The sequence below is a fragment of the Saccopteryx bilineata genome, chromosome 9 (genome assembly GCF_036850765.1).
Source record: "Saccopteryx bilineata isolate mSacBil1 chromosome 9, mSacBil1_pri_phased_curated, whole genome shotgun sequence".
Taxonomy (NCBI): Eukaryota; Metazoa; Chordata; class Mammalia; order Chiroptera; family Emballonuridae; genus Saccopteryx; species Saccopteryx bilineata.
In genome coordinates this window covers 68841955-68856244 of record NC_089498.1, presented here as the reverse complement: position 1 = coordinate 68856244, position 14290 = coordinate 68841955, and the positions used below count along the sequence as shown (strand labels likewise).

General features: G+C 34.8%; 1 protein-coding gene across 4 annotated transcripts in view; it reads left to right on the top strand.

Annotated features, from left to right (window-relative positions):
* Positions 1–14290, top strand: part of CTNNA3 (catenin alpha 3) — a 2095157-nt gene that overhangs the window by 944982 nt on the left and 1135885 nt on the right. Inside the window, exon 8 of one of the 4 annotated variants that reach the window (XM_066242417.1) lies at positions 3401–3530. The exons of the other annotated variants lie outside the window; for them this stretch is intronic. Within the exon in view, the coding sequence (XP_066098514.1) occupies positions 3401–3469 (69 nt within the window). The 3' untranslated portion in view covers positions 3470–3530. Of the gene's footprint in view, positions 1–3400; positions 3531–14290 lie in introns of those variants that run through there. 4 annotated transcript variants of the gene reach the window in all.

The window sequence follows — 14290 nt, the reverse complement described above, 5'->3', positions numbered from 1 at the left end:
GTAAAAGTTTTAAACTCTTTTTATTGGAATTATCAAATGCTAACTAGCCAATAATGTGTTAGAAGTGAATATAGTATTAGAAAATATTAGTACAGTCTTGATTTTTTGAATCAATATTCTGTGATTACTGGTAATGCAAATTAAAAAAATACTAGCATAATAACATTTCTTTAAGGTCTTTGTGTGATATTTGGCTCCTGCTATTCCTAATATTTCTAAGATGCCATGGATTATACTCAGAAATTAAACTGAGCAAAAGGATTAATGTCTTTACAAAGAGAAGTTTGACTTTATTCAAGATGATGGACTTTAAACTATCACACCTCTCCCTACAGTACTTTTTCTTTAATGTGCCTATAGAGTAAATATTAAATGCTCTCATTCAAATCCAAAATCATTTCCAATCTGACTGCAGTTTATCTCCTCTACTGCTTGCCTCCCTCACAGATCTTCTGATTGTTCTCTTAAATTAACTATCTGGTGTCATCACAACTCATTAGCTCATGCAGTCCCTCTTGCCTTCTCAGCTCTGCTCCAATATTGAAGGGCATGACAAAGAAACTAATAACAGGCAGACTATAAGTTTATTTTATTGGTCTATATAGCATTTCATTTGTTTCCCAACTGAGTTAATGGACACTATTTAAAAAGTCAGGATTTGTTATGTATCAGATTGGAATTCCAAAGTCTCTTGAAAACATGGAAACATTGCATCTACCTCCCACACAGCAACACTCAGCTGGATTTTGTAGGCATTTGTATTTGCAGCTTTTGAGTCGATTATGGTGTCACTTATTCAAGGCCCACAATAAGTGTCATCTCCTCCAGGGTTTTTATTTGTTTGTTTTTCTTAGCATTTTTAAAATGGCTATATTCTTATCATCTTTACCTTTAATTTGACTGTTTAATGTCTTAAACTGTTGAATGTATATTATGTAACATTTTGCATCCCCTCTGCTCATACATAGTAAACTCTGAAGATATGGCTGTGCCTCTCTGTATCAAAGCAAAGACTAAGATCCTGACATCTGCCTAGTGGTTGCCTGTGAATGACTATTTTGTTTGATAATCTTTATCATTATTATAAACATTTGATGTCTTCAATGTGTTGAGCAAATCCAGTTTTTAAGAAATGTGTACTTTATACTTGACCTGTGGCAGTGCAGTAGATAGAGCATTGACCTGCAACACTGAGGTCATTGGTTTGAAACCCTAGGCTTGTCCCATCTAGGCACATATGACAAGCTACCAATTAACACCTAGAGTAAAGCAACTTCTCATGCCCCTTCCCCATAAAATCAATAATCAATTCTTTAAAAAAATTAAAAAGTAGCCCTGGCTGATTGACTCAGCAGTAGAGCATCGACCTGGCGTGTACAAGTCCTGAGTTCAATTGCCAGTCAGGGCACACAGGAGAGGTGCTCATCTGCTTCTCCACACTTCCCCATCTCCTTTCTCTCTACCTCTCTCTTCCCCTCCCGCAGCCAAGGCTCCATTGGAGCAAAGTTGGCCCTGGGCACTGAGGAGGGCTCCAAGGCCTCCACCTCAGGTGCTAGAATGGCTCCGGCTACAGCAAAGCAATGCCCCATAGGGGCCAAGCATCACCCCTGGTGGGCATGCCAGATGGATCCTGGTCGGGCGCATGCGGGTGATTGTCTCTATGCCTCCCCACACTTCTCACTTTGGAAAAATACAGAAAAAAAATGTATACTTTATTTTACTTTTTATTGATTCATTTAAATCAATAAAAAAACAACACATTGAAGACATTAAAGCCATTGAATGTTTAGAGGGACAGAGAAGAAGTTAGAGAGAAAGAGAGAGAGAGAGAGAGAAGCATTCATTTGTTTTTCCTCTTAGTTGTACATTCCTTAGTTGTTTACCATATGTGCCCTAACGAAGGATTGAACCTGTAACCTTGGTGTTTTGGGACACTATTTCAACCAACTGAGCTACCAGTCCAGGGCCAAAAATGTGTATTTTAAATATTTTAAAAAATGTAAAAAAAACTTTAAATTTAAAAAAGCAAAATATTTGAAATTACACAATTCTTCCTTCTGAGTTAAAAGACATTTTTGGTGACATTGTGGCTTGGTCTTCAACTTTGAAATGGGTGTGTGGCAAAAATGTGGAGAGAATAAGAACTAGAACTAATCTTTTGTACTGGAAATACATACTTCAAATCAAATATATTGATCTCAAAAGATGTAGCAGATGCATATTGCATGTTCGAATAATTTTATTTATTTTCTTCTTTGATACTCCTTGGGTGTTCCCACTAATGATACCATGATGCTTGAACTTAAATATAAGATATATTTTATATTCTAGTCTTAGTCAATAGGGAAAATAAAGAAGTCAATGTGCCTTGAGTTCCCTTTGCCCTGTACTTTAGTCCTTTGAGGCCTAACTTATACCCATAGAAAGGACCTATGGAAGGTGGGAGTTAATTAAATCTTAGTTTATCCTTCTTTCTGTGTACTCTCTATAATGCCCCTGGTATTCCTTATTTCTCATTTGCAAATACTAAGGTGATATGCTGTTAAGGGCTTTGATCTTGAAATTGATTTGGTATCAACTACCATATTTTTCGCTCCATAAGACACACCTGATCATAAGACACACCTAGGGTTTTAAGGAGGAAAATAAGAAACAAAATATTCTGAACCAAATGGTATGTTAAAATATTTAATAAAATACCATATTTTTTGCTCTGTAAGACACATGGGCATTTTCCCCTCCACTTTTGGGAGGGGAAGCAAAAAATATAGTAATTATAAACTGTGAATTTTTTAGTAAAAACAAAATAAAAGCAAATCTATCCTGTGGAGCCTTCAGAATGGAAACCCAGAAGCATTTATTTAATATCAACATGTTAATACACACATGTTAAACAGAATTATTTTAAAGAGAAAATATTGATGCAGCAGCTAATAAAAATATATATGGTGCCGGAGAATTTACTATACTCTGTTGCTTCTATCCTATGATTACCATTCAGTGTGAGTTTCTGGTATATATGTACATAACAAATTTTTATTTTTTATCAAGCCAAATAAAATGTTTCAAGTATTTACTCTCAATTTCATAATAAAAATTCAACCAATTATCAAGCTAACATTTGCCATCTACCCATTATAATAGGTGAAAAGTCAATTATTTTAAAAAAAGAAAATTCAAAAGTTGAAAAATAAAAAGCATTTCAAAGAACTATATTTTGAGCAATTATCATCACTCATATTTATGTTCCAATACTCTTCTAAGCTCAAGAGGAAAACAATGATGAGGACCTAATCTTTGTCTTCTAAGCTCTCACAATCCAGGGATGGGCACAAATTTCAAAAACAGATCATTGAATTAGAGTACTTTAAGTGCTAAACTGAGCTTTTTTTTTTTTCAGGTAGATGGAAAAAGCCCTGAAATGGCAGGCAGGAGTTCTGAAGTCAGGATAAGACCTGCTGCTAACTAGTTTTGTGAACATGTGAAGTCAATCAAATTCCCAGGACTCCATTTTTCAATGTGTAAAATAAGATGGATGTGTCCTATATGACCTTTATATTTATCTATTTTTTCTGGCTTTATTATTTCATATTCATACAGGCAATAAAATATGTAAGTAAAACAAGAATATGTACAACTAAACATAAAATTAATGCATTAAGAATCAAGTGTATTGGCCCTGGATATTTTGCTCAGTGGTAGAGTGTCTGCCTGGTGTGTGGATATCCTGGATTTGATTCCCGTTCAGGTCACACAGGAGGAGCATCCATCTGCCTCTCCACCTCTCCCCCCTTGCTTCTCTCTCTTTCACTCTCTCCCCCTCCTGCAGCCATGGCTCAATTGGAGTGAGTTGGACCCAGGCTCTAAGGATGGCTCCATGATCTCCGGCTCAGGCACTAAGAAGAGCTCAGTTGCTGAGCAATGGAGCAATGCCCCAGATAGGCAGAGAATCGCCCCTTAGTGGGCTTGCTGAGTTGATCCCAGGCAGGGCACCTGTGGGAGTCTGTCTCTGCCTCCCATCCTATCATGAAATTAGAAAAAAAGAATCAAGAATATTGAGGGTAAGAATAAAGAACAAATTTTGTTTTCCCTGAATATACAAGTGGTCCCTCGTCTATCACAGGGGTTAGGTTCCAGAACCCCCAGTGATAGGCAAAAATTTTCAAAGTAGCGACCTTATATTTATTTTATTATATATATATATATATATATATATATATATATATATATATATATATATATATTTCAGGAGGAGAGAAGAGAGAGAGAGAGAAGGGAGAGATGGAGGTGGAGGGGTGGAGAAGCAGATGGTCGCTTCTCCTGTGTGCCCTGACCAAGAATTGAATTTAGGACTTCCACACACCAGGTTGATGTTCTACCATTGAGCCAACCAGCCAGGGCCTAAACAAAACTTTTTAATAAAGTTTAAGTATAGTAACTCCTATTGCAATATTTATAAATTTGCTAAATAGAAATGATTTTTATAGATTATGAAACCAAAAAAAATATTTTAGTTCAAGACAAAATATAGGGGTGGCTTTCCTAGAGTCAATTACAAATCAATGTTAGCCTAGGAAATATATTTATTAGAATAATTTCTTCAGTATATATAATATGAGTTACTTGCCTATTAGACCCTTATAAATCTGATACACTAATAACATAGAAAAAATATAGCATATGTATTAATTTCATACTTGAATAACTTTAAAATATCATATAAAATGAATGAAGTAACTGATGAAGTAGGAGCATTTCAGTAGGATTTACCACAAAATAAATGATGATAGAAAAGCCATCATCTATTTATTAACTTAATGTAATCCTTTTATTTTTCTGAATTCTATAGTAGACAATATTTATTGTGTTAGGTGCCCTGAGAATTATGAAATATTCCCTACTAGCCAACTGTATGGCTAGTAATCATGGCCACCATTGGAGCCACCTGGCCCATGCACCTTCACATTTGATTCATACAGTTGGTAATGAAACAACAGAGTGTAGAATTGGTGGGCCATTACCTTTAATCCTAGCTCGCACCCAACAAGCGAGTAAATACACACAGTGGGAAAACACTTCCCTTTCCAGTCAGGGCCCCCAGAGTCACTGACTCATCTGAGTTTTCCTAGAATCAAAGGCCCTACCAGCCTTATTCAGCTGTGTCCCCCATCTTCTCTTGCACAAACTGGCTTCTCCTTCAGCACTCCATTATCTTTGCTGGCTTTCCTCTGCAATGCTTATGGCAGGAACCAAGAAAGAGAGACCCTGGTCTGCTTTATTTTATAGTGTAGAAAATTAAAGCCTTTAAGCCAATATACAAATAAGGAAGTCTCCAATACAAAGCTGCTTATCTGAGGCATAAATGGGATTCCTCATAAGAGTACACCACCCCACATCATGCAACAGTCAAGGGTGTGGGGTAAAGCTTAGTTTTGAGATTTTAGTATTAGAAGGATGTTGAAAAGATCTTAGTATTAAAATGGTGGGAAAGGCTTAGTCTTAAAACTAAGCCTTAGGCTATAGGGACCTTGCCAGTTTACAGTCTGTTTCCCACACCAATGCTAACTATAAGCGAGCAAACATATACATCATATTCACAAACTTATTTGACAACACCAAGCTATGTACAATGACCCTCATTTCTGAAAAAATCTTCCATGTTCATACAAGCTCCCTAAGTGGTCTCCTTTGTCAAGCCCTCTAGCTTTAAATCTTGTCTACATACCAATTATAATCAATTTAGACCCCTTATTCCTAACTAACTTTTTTTTCTGAACTTCTGACTAGTGTTTCTAATTGCCTATTCACTTGCTTGTTCAAAAGATTTCTCAAAATAAATGGCTCTAAAGTAAAACTCTCAATTTCTTCTATAAACTTGCTTTGCTCAAGCCTTTTCTGTATTAGGAAATGGAAATCTATTTTACCATTTTCAACTTGTGAACAAAAACTTTGGAAATCTTTCTCAACTTTTTCTTTCTTCCTCTACTCCTCATCAGCAAATCCTGTTGGCTCAGACTTCAAATATGCATAGACTCTAACTACTTCTCATTATCTCCACTACTACCACCCTAGTAAAGGCCTCTGTTTTGTCTCCTGCCTGGATTATTGCATCAGCATCCTGGCTGCTCTTCCTATTTCTACCTTTGCCCCACCACAGTCTGACCATGCTAAATAGAGGGTGATCCTTTTAAATAGTAAGAAGATCATGTGACTCCTAAGCCTCTATATCAAGCAGTGTTCTTCAGAGAAATAGAGTCAATAGAAGATAGATAGCTATATAGATAACTATCAATATGTAGATATAGATATTAAGGGATTAGCTCTAAGATTATGAAGGCTAAATTCCAAGAACTGAAGGGTGGGCCAGCAAACTGAAGACCTAGTAGTGATAATGCTTTAGTTCTCATCTGAGTTTGATGGTCTGAAAACCAGGAGAACAAAAGGCATATTTCTGGTCTGAAGGCTGGTAGATAGGCTTGAGACCAAGGAAGAGCCAAGTTTCAGTCTGGGTCTAAACATAGGAAAAAGCCAGCATCTGAGTTTGAAGGAAGTCAGGCAGGAGAAACTCTTTCTTACTTGGGGGAGGGTTGGCCTTGTTTTATTTAGGCCTTTAACTGTTTAGATGAGAACCATCAATGTTAGGGAGGGCAATATGCTTTTTTCAGTCTGTCAATTTAAATGTTAATCTCATGCAAAGAGTTCTTACAGAAATGTCCAGAATGTTTGACCAAATAGATGGGTATTGACACATAAAATTAATCATCACATATAATAATCTCTCTAATCTCATCATTTATTAATCTCCTCCACTTCCATTCTGTTTCAGCCACTCTGGTCACCTTCTCATTTTCTTGTAGAACATTCTAGTCCAGCTTTGCTTTCTTTTATATCTCCTCAAATGGCCTTCTCCTTTAAAATGGTCTGGTTCATCTTATTACTACTTTTACATCCATGTACCTCCTCAAAAATGCCTTCCTTGACTATCCTTTTTTGAGAACTATTCCATGCCCCATTGACTGTCTCCTTTAATGTGTATTTTTCTTCATAGCTCATCTCTGATTTCTGTTCATTTTTTATTATTCTCTGGAATACAACTTTTTAGTGTATTGACTTTGCCTTTGTTCATAATGGTATCCTGAGCATCTAAAATAGTTTCTAGGACAAAAATTTGTGGCATGAATAACCTACCTTATAGATGAATAGGGGATATCATTTGCATAGGATAGTTTAAGAAGACATGATTGCAATGACTGCTCTGAGACCCCATTTACAGGATAAAGTTGGCCTCCTCCATGAAAGTGTAGCAGACATGAACCAAACCAGAGAGAATTAGAATTTGGTCATCGTGTTCCTCTCTTGGCTATGAGATGTGCCTTTTAGCCAGCCTGGATTATTATTGTGAAAGCAACAAGCAAAGATTACAATGTGGTTACACTGAGGTAACCACATTGAATATTTACAGAAGATTTATTGGAGAGCAAAGCTAGATAGATGCAATCCTAGATTGTGCCTATAAAATTTTCATGTACTCTCAGGGTAAACAAATAATTTATATAACCACAGAGGAAAAGATTAGAGACAGTTTAATGGTTTTGATTGTCTTATGTATAGTAAATACTGTAATGGAATGGATACTCATAAAAGGGGAGGGCCGTTTGTGCACATGAAGAGAGAAACGTTTTAGAAAACACAAATACCTGAGTAGACACCTGTCAAAACAAAAGCCAGTAGGGAGCCTGCTTGTAGCATTTTAATACTGCCATTACTTCTGATGACTGGAATTTGCTGTCTCTTTGTTATATTTTTGACTGAAGTTAGTCCCTAGAAGAGCCCTCAATCTACTAAAATATAGTGAGAGACCCAAAATTTATGCCCTTTTGGCAGTGAGCTTTGATGTTTCTTTAGGTTTTTCACTATTTTGACAAGAAGCTAGTAGTTTTTTCTTTCACTATTTGATTTCAGGAGGAGTGGAATTTCTTGTTTTTGATAAAATATTCTCCCAGATTATCTCTCAAGTCCCTTCAAATTCTAAGGAGCCATGGGCCTCTGGTGACTCCCTTAGCACTGACTTCTCAATCTGTTGTCTATCAGCATACTTCAATATCCCTTTATTTATACTTCAATTTATGAATGAAGTTTTTTTCTTTGAAAATTATTAGCAAATTTAACAGCATGACTGTGACTCACCAACTGTTCCACAAAATAATATGGTAAGACTATTAGCATAAAACATGATAAAATTTTTTAAAGTATTTCTTTGTATAGTTTCTAGGTAATATACAATCTAGAATACAGTTTTTAAAAATGTTAAAAACATTACTTTGATATTGTTGTTAATAAATCTAAAGATATATTATCAATCATAAATTTTCCCTTGTGAATGTTGGCTCATGATCTTACTGTCTAGATGTGGTTGATTACTCATTATAGTTACATGTATAAACCTAATGTTAACATTAACTTAATAAATGAGATAGCTTTTGCAAAAGAAAACAAGGATTAAAAGGTAAATATTTTAAATATTGCTACCTATTACCCAATGGATAGCTGTCATTTTTATCTAGTGGGGAGTAGGAATAACATCAGTCAATCATGCGGTCATTAAACAAACATTCATTTTGACCTTCACTGGATCAGGTCCTATGGTAAGTACTGGATAGGGATTTGAATATGTCAAAGAGTATGACAGAGAAACCGAAAAAGATAGTCTGGAAAACTGATATCTACTAATGTAGAATAAAAATAACCCCATTTATTATAATAAAATATATTTTGCTGGGTTTCTCATATTTCTCATATTAATTATAATAACTTGTATCTAAAACAATAGCAATTCTTAACCTGTAGGGAACTTTTTAAAAACATCATGTCCAGGTTCTAAGAATTAAGATTCTGCTTTAATTGGTCTAGTGGAAGCCCAGTCATGATACTTTCTGCAAAGATCACCAGGTAATTATAATTGGGCATTTCCAATTAAAAAGTACTAGTTAGCTCCTTGATTCTTACTTTCCAAATATGCAGTACATTTCAGATCCTGAGACCTTGTGGCACTTTCCCATAGTTGGTACAGTGAATTCTTACAGAACTATATACAATTCTTAGCCTGTTACTGAATATATTATTGATACCATAATAGCTAGCACTTATTCAGCATCTATAATGTGCCAGACATATTTCTCATATTACAATGACCCTGCAAGTTAGGTAAACATATTTTAGATTCCTTGTTTAAATTTAGAGATTAAGTAAATAGTCCTAGTTTAGCCAGATAGCCAGTAAATCTAGAGCCAAGATTCGAGCCCAGACTTGTCTGAATTCACTGCCTTCAGATTCTGACCTCTAGCAGCATCTCTAGACTTTAACTATAACTTGTTCCACTTTATGCATCCTAAGCTATGGACAAACAAATGTCATTTTCCTCTGTACCCGTACATATCCACCATATTCTCACCTATCATTTGCACACCATGTTAGTTTGTGGAATGCCCTTGCTACTCAATTTAATTTACCCTTCTTTACCATCCTTTAAGGTACAACTCAAATGCAGCCTCATCAATAAATCCCTCCTGGATCTTTCCAGCTGGAAGCAATCACTTCTTCCTCTGACCTTCCAAATTGTCTTATCTGTACCTCTCTCAGGTGCACTCATCATTTTATATCTCACAGTTATGTGTGCATATGATTAATACTCACTTGTTTATAAGATCCTCGAGATCACATTTATATCTGATTCATCTTTTTATTCTGTATAACACCCCACAGAGTACCTAGCCCATTGCGGATGCTAAGAAAAATATTTGCTAATAGAATACAAATGAATGAAGAAAGAATGAATAATTTGATTAAGGTGACCTACAAATCTATACACGGGATTGGAAAAGAACTGGTTGCAGATATAATATGAGATTACTGCATAAATTTCCAATTTTTGGAAATATCTCTATTTTGTATAAAATAACTTGATTTCCAAAAATGTCAACTTTTTAAAGGGATTTTTATAGATGCTCTGATTTTATATGCAAACCAAGCAAGTGATGGGTAAATAAGAAATAAGGTCATTTCTCTTTTTTTGTGCTTTTGGTCATTTGCTTAAATAACTGGAAAGAATAGAAAAGTGTACATATTTGTGATGATTTGGAATAATAGTATAATTGTAAATTTTTTATTTAGACATGTTTTATTTTATTTAGAACATTTCCTTTTCACATTTGTACAGAAGAATTTTATTGTCAATGCATTTAAGATGCACTTAGTAAGTACATCTACAACTTGTACTCATTAAGAGAATACCTGGCCCTGTCAGGTTGGCTCAGTGATAGAATGTCAGCCTAGCATGTGGAAGTCCTGGTTTTGATTACTGGCCAGGGCACACAAGAAAAGCACTCATCTGTTTCTCCACCTCTGCCTCTCTCCCTTCTCTCTATTTCTGCCTTCCCTTTTCACAGCCAAGACTCCATTGGAGCAAAGTGGTCCCGGGCACTGAGGATGGCTCCATGGCCTCTGCTTCAAATGCTAGAATGGCTCTGGCTGCAATGGAGCAATGGCCCAGATGGGCAGAGCATCGCCCTCTGGTGGGCATGCCAGGTGGATCCCAGTCAGTCAGGTGCATGTCGGAGTCTGTCTCTCTTCTTCCTGGCTTCTCACTTCAGAAAAATACAAAAAACTAAAACTAAAAATAAAAAAAGAGAATACCTAATACATGTAGCATACTTATCAGGAATGATGTACTTTTCTCCATATATCGTAGAAACAATGCTTAGTTTTCCTCTGATAACAAAGCAGAGAAAAAAGTGAAAGTAAATCTAGAATTTACGATGTCCTTGGAAGTTCTGAAGAATTTTTTTGCTTTAATATTTATTTACAAAATCATTCTGATTTCCACAATGGATGATTTCATCCTATTTGCTTTAGATAGCACCACTTTGTACCTGTTAGAGATTACACAGACCAGTGAGTTGTTACTTGACCAGTGGGTTGTTACTTGATTACAGGTCACAACAAATATGTAGTATCTTCTGTATCGGTTTGTATTAAAATAAAAACATTAACTGTTGTGAAAAATGGTTGTCTTAAATTAATATTACTGAGTTTACAAATTTTGAGTTGAGTATATGTTTGGTGTTCTGGGAATAAATATAAGTAGGATATACAATATTCTTATCTCATTCCATATAAAAGAAAGTTCTTTAAAATTTATAACCTATTTTATAAACCATAATTACATTCTTTTTACTTTTCAGAAATCAGAGACAGGCCAACGTTTTTTATAAAGGCCCAGATACTAATAATTATTTTAGGCTTTGTGTGTCATATACTCTCTGCTCTAAGTATTTCAAAGTTCAAAAGTAGTTATAGATAACACATAAATGAGAAAACTTGGCTGTGTCCCAATAAAACTTTATTTGTGAACCCTGAAATTTGAATTGCAAATAATGTTAACATGTCATACGTCAAATATTACCTTTTCTTTCTTTTTATTTTTTACTCTTTAAAAATGTAAAACTAAAGTGCTGCAACTCTGAATTGATGCCTCTCATCCTTCCCCCTTTCTGCCTTCTTCTTCTTCTTCTCTCTCTCTCTCTTTCTTTCTCACTAAAAGAAAAATACAATAAAAATTTTAAAAAGTAGATATAAAACTTTACCAATAGCAGTAATATAGGAAAAAATTAAGTTTATTTTTAAATTATCAACTGCACTTACATTTTACAATACTATTACAAGTGTTTGTAAATTTAAATGATCAATTTTACTACTGATTACCCCCACTAGGACATATACTATAGTATATTCTGCAAGATTAATACCTTTTAACATTCTTCATGCATCTTTCTAGTGTTTAGTTTCTATAACTTCACTGGCAAAGGAGGTGACAGCACCAAAGCATTACTATCATTTGATGGATAATTATATTTATCTTCTTTCTAAGAATATTCAACCTTTAGTTCCTGTACTTATTGCCTTTAAAAAATTGTTTCAGCTTTATTGCGGTGTAACTGACATATAAAATTAAAGATGTTTAAGGTATACATCATAATGATTTGATGTACACACACATTATGAAAGGATTCTTCTCATCTAGTTAATTAACATATCCATCTCCTCATACACCTCAGTTTTTGTTTATCTATCTATCTGTCTATCTATTTCTTTATCTATTTATTTATTGGTAAGAACATTTAATTTCTCTTCTCTTAGCAAATTTTAATTCTAAAATATAGTCTTATTAATTGTAATCACCATGTTATAAATTAAATTCTCAAGCCTTATTAACTTTATAGAAGAAAGTTTATATTTTGAACCAATCTTATCTTATGTCCTCCATCCCCTGGCCACTGGCAACCACTTTTGTACTGTCTGTTTCTATGAGCTTGACTTTTATTTTGTTTTAGATTCTACATATAAGTGATGTCATGCAGTCTTATCTTTGTCAGGCTTGTTACACTTATGCATAATGCCCTCAAGGTCATAAAAAGCAGGATTTCCTTCATGTACATGGCAGGAAACATTCCATTAGACATATTCAAAATATTTCTTGTTCATTCATCATTGATGGACACATAGGTTGTTTCCAGATATTGGCTATTGTAAATAATGCTGCAATGAACATGGGAGTCCACCTATCTCTTCAACTTCCAATTTTCTTTTACTTTGGATATATACCCAGAAGTGAGATTGTTGGACATGATGTAGTTCTATTTTTCCCACTACCTAAATGCAATTTTGTTTTCTCTCAGCTTTATTGAATATAATTTGCATATAACATGGTGTAAGTTTAAGGTTTACAACATGTTGATTTGATGCACTTATATGTATACTGAAAAATAATTACCCCAATAAATTTACCTATCACCTTTATGCTGTTACATCATTACCATTTCTTTTTTTGTGTGTTGAGAAAATTTAAGATGTACTCTCTTCAACTTTTACCTATATAATATAGCATTATTGACTATAATCATTATCCTATACATTCAATACCCCAGAATTTATTTATCTTATAACAGGAAGTTTGTACTCTTTGATCAAATTGCCCCATTTTCACCACCCTATAGTCCCCAGTAAATACTACTCTACTTCTGAGTTTGGCTTTTTTTAGATTTCACGTATAAGTGATATCATATAGTATTTTCCTTTCACCATCTCGCTTAGCATAATGCACTCAAGTTTCACCTATGTTGTTGCAAACAATAGGATATCCTTTCTCATGGCTGAGTAATATTCATATATATATATATATATGAGTGGAGTCATGGAAAGGTTCTTCTATTCTTCCAGCAAGTTGTTTATATTCAAGTTGATATTAGCAATTGAATTTTAGTAATAACCTATGAAATAGCTTAAAAATGAAAGAAGATACTATAAAATAACATATGTAGTCAAAGCAGTATAATTTTTACATGGCCATGTGAATTTAGTGTTTTAGTTTTTTTTCATGGAATATGATTGACTTATCCAGTTCAAAATATAAATACAAATATTTGCAAGAAAATACCTGACCTTCATCTTTACAATATATTCCTGAGTTCCACTTCAACTTTTTTGCCCCTTTTTATAGAAATAGGGAGAGAGAGATACAGGAAAATAAATCTGCTCCTGTATGTGCCCTGACCAGGGAATCAAACTGACAACCTCAAGCTCTGCACACCAGGATGGTGCTCCAACTCACTGAGCGATCCAGACAGGGCTTAACTTCTTTATTTATCAATTGATTTTTAGAGAGACAGAGAGAGTAAGGAAGAGAGAGGGAAGGGGATGGAAGCAATCATTTGTTGCTTTACTCAGTCATGCCTTCACTGGTTGTTTCCCATGTGTGACTTGACTGGAGATAAACCTATAACCTTGTTGTTTCTGCTTGATGCTTTTAACCAACTGAGATAACCAGCCAATGCGGCTCCACTTCAACTTTGACCCTCATCCTCATCCTTCACCCAATCGTTGAGCTATACCTCATCTTACTGTCTTTGATTTAAATTTTATAGTGTCTTTAAATTGTTGTAAGTTCTGTGTGATTTAATACCAAATTGGTAGGCCAAGTATTAACTTACTTAAGCCAGAGGTTGAAATTTGTGAAATTTAATTGTTCAAATATTTTCTGAAAATTCACATCACTTTGTAACCAGCTCCCAGCATGCCAGTATCTGCAGCAGTGACTAACTCTGTACACCCTGTGATAACATGTACCCTCAGAAAGCAGACGTGTGTAAAAAATCAGGCTCAGGCAATGACCTTGAGCAGTGGAATATAAAATAACTCCCACATCACTACTGTTCCAGTAATGGAATAAGAGGCA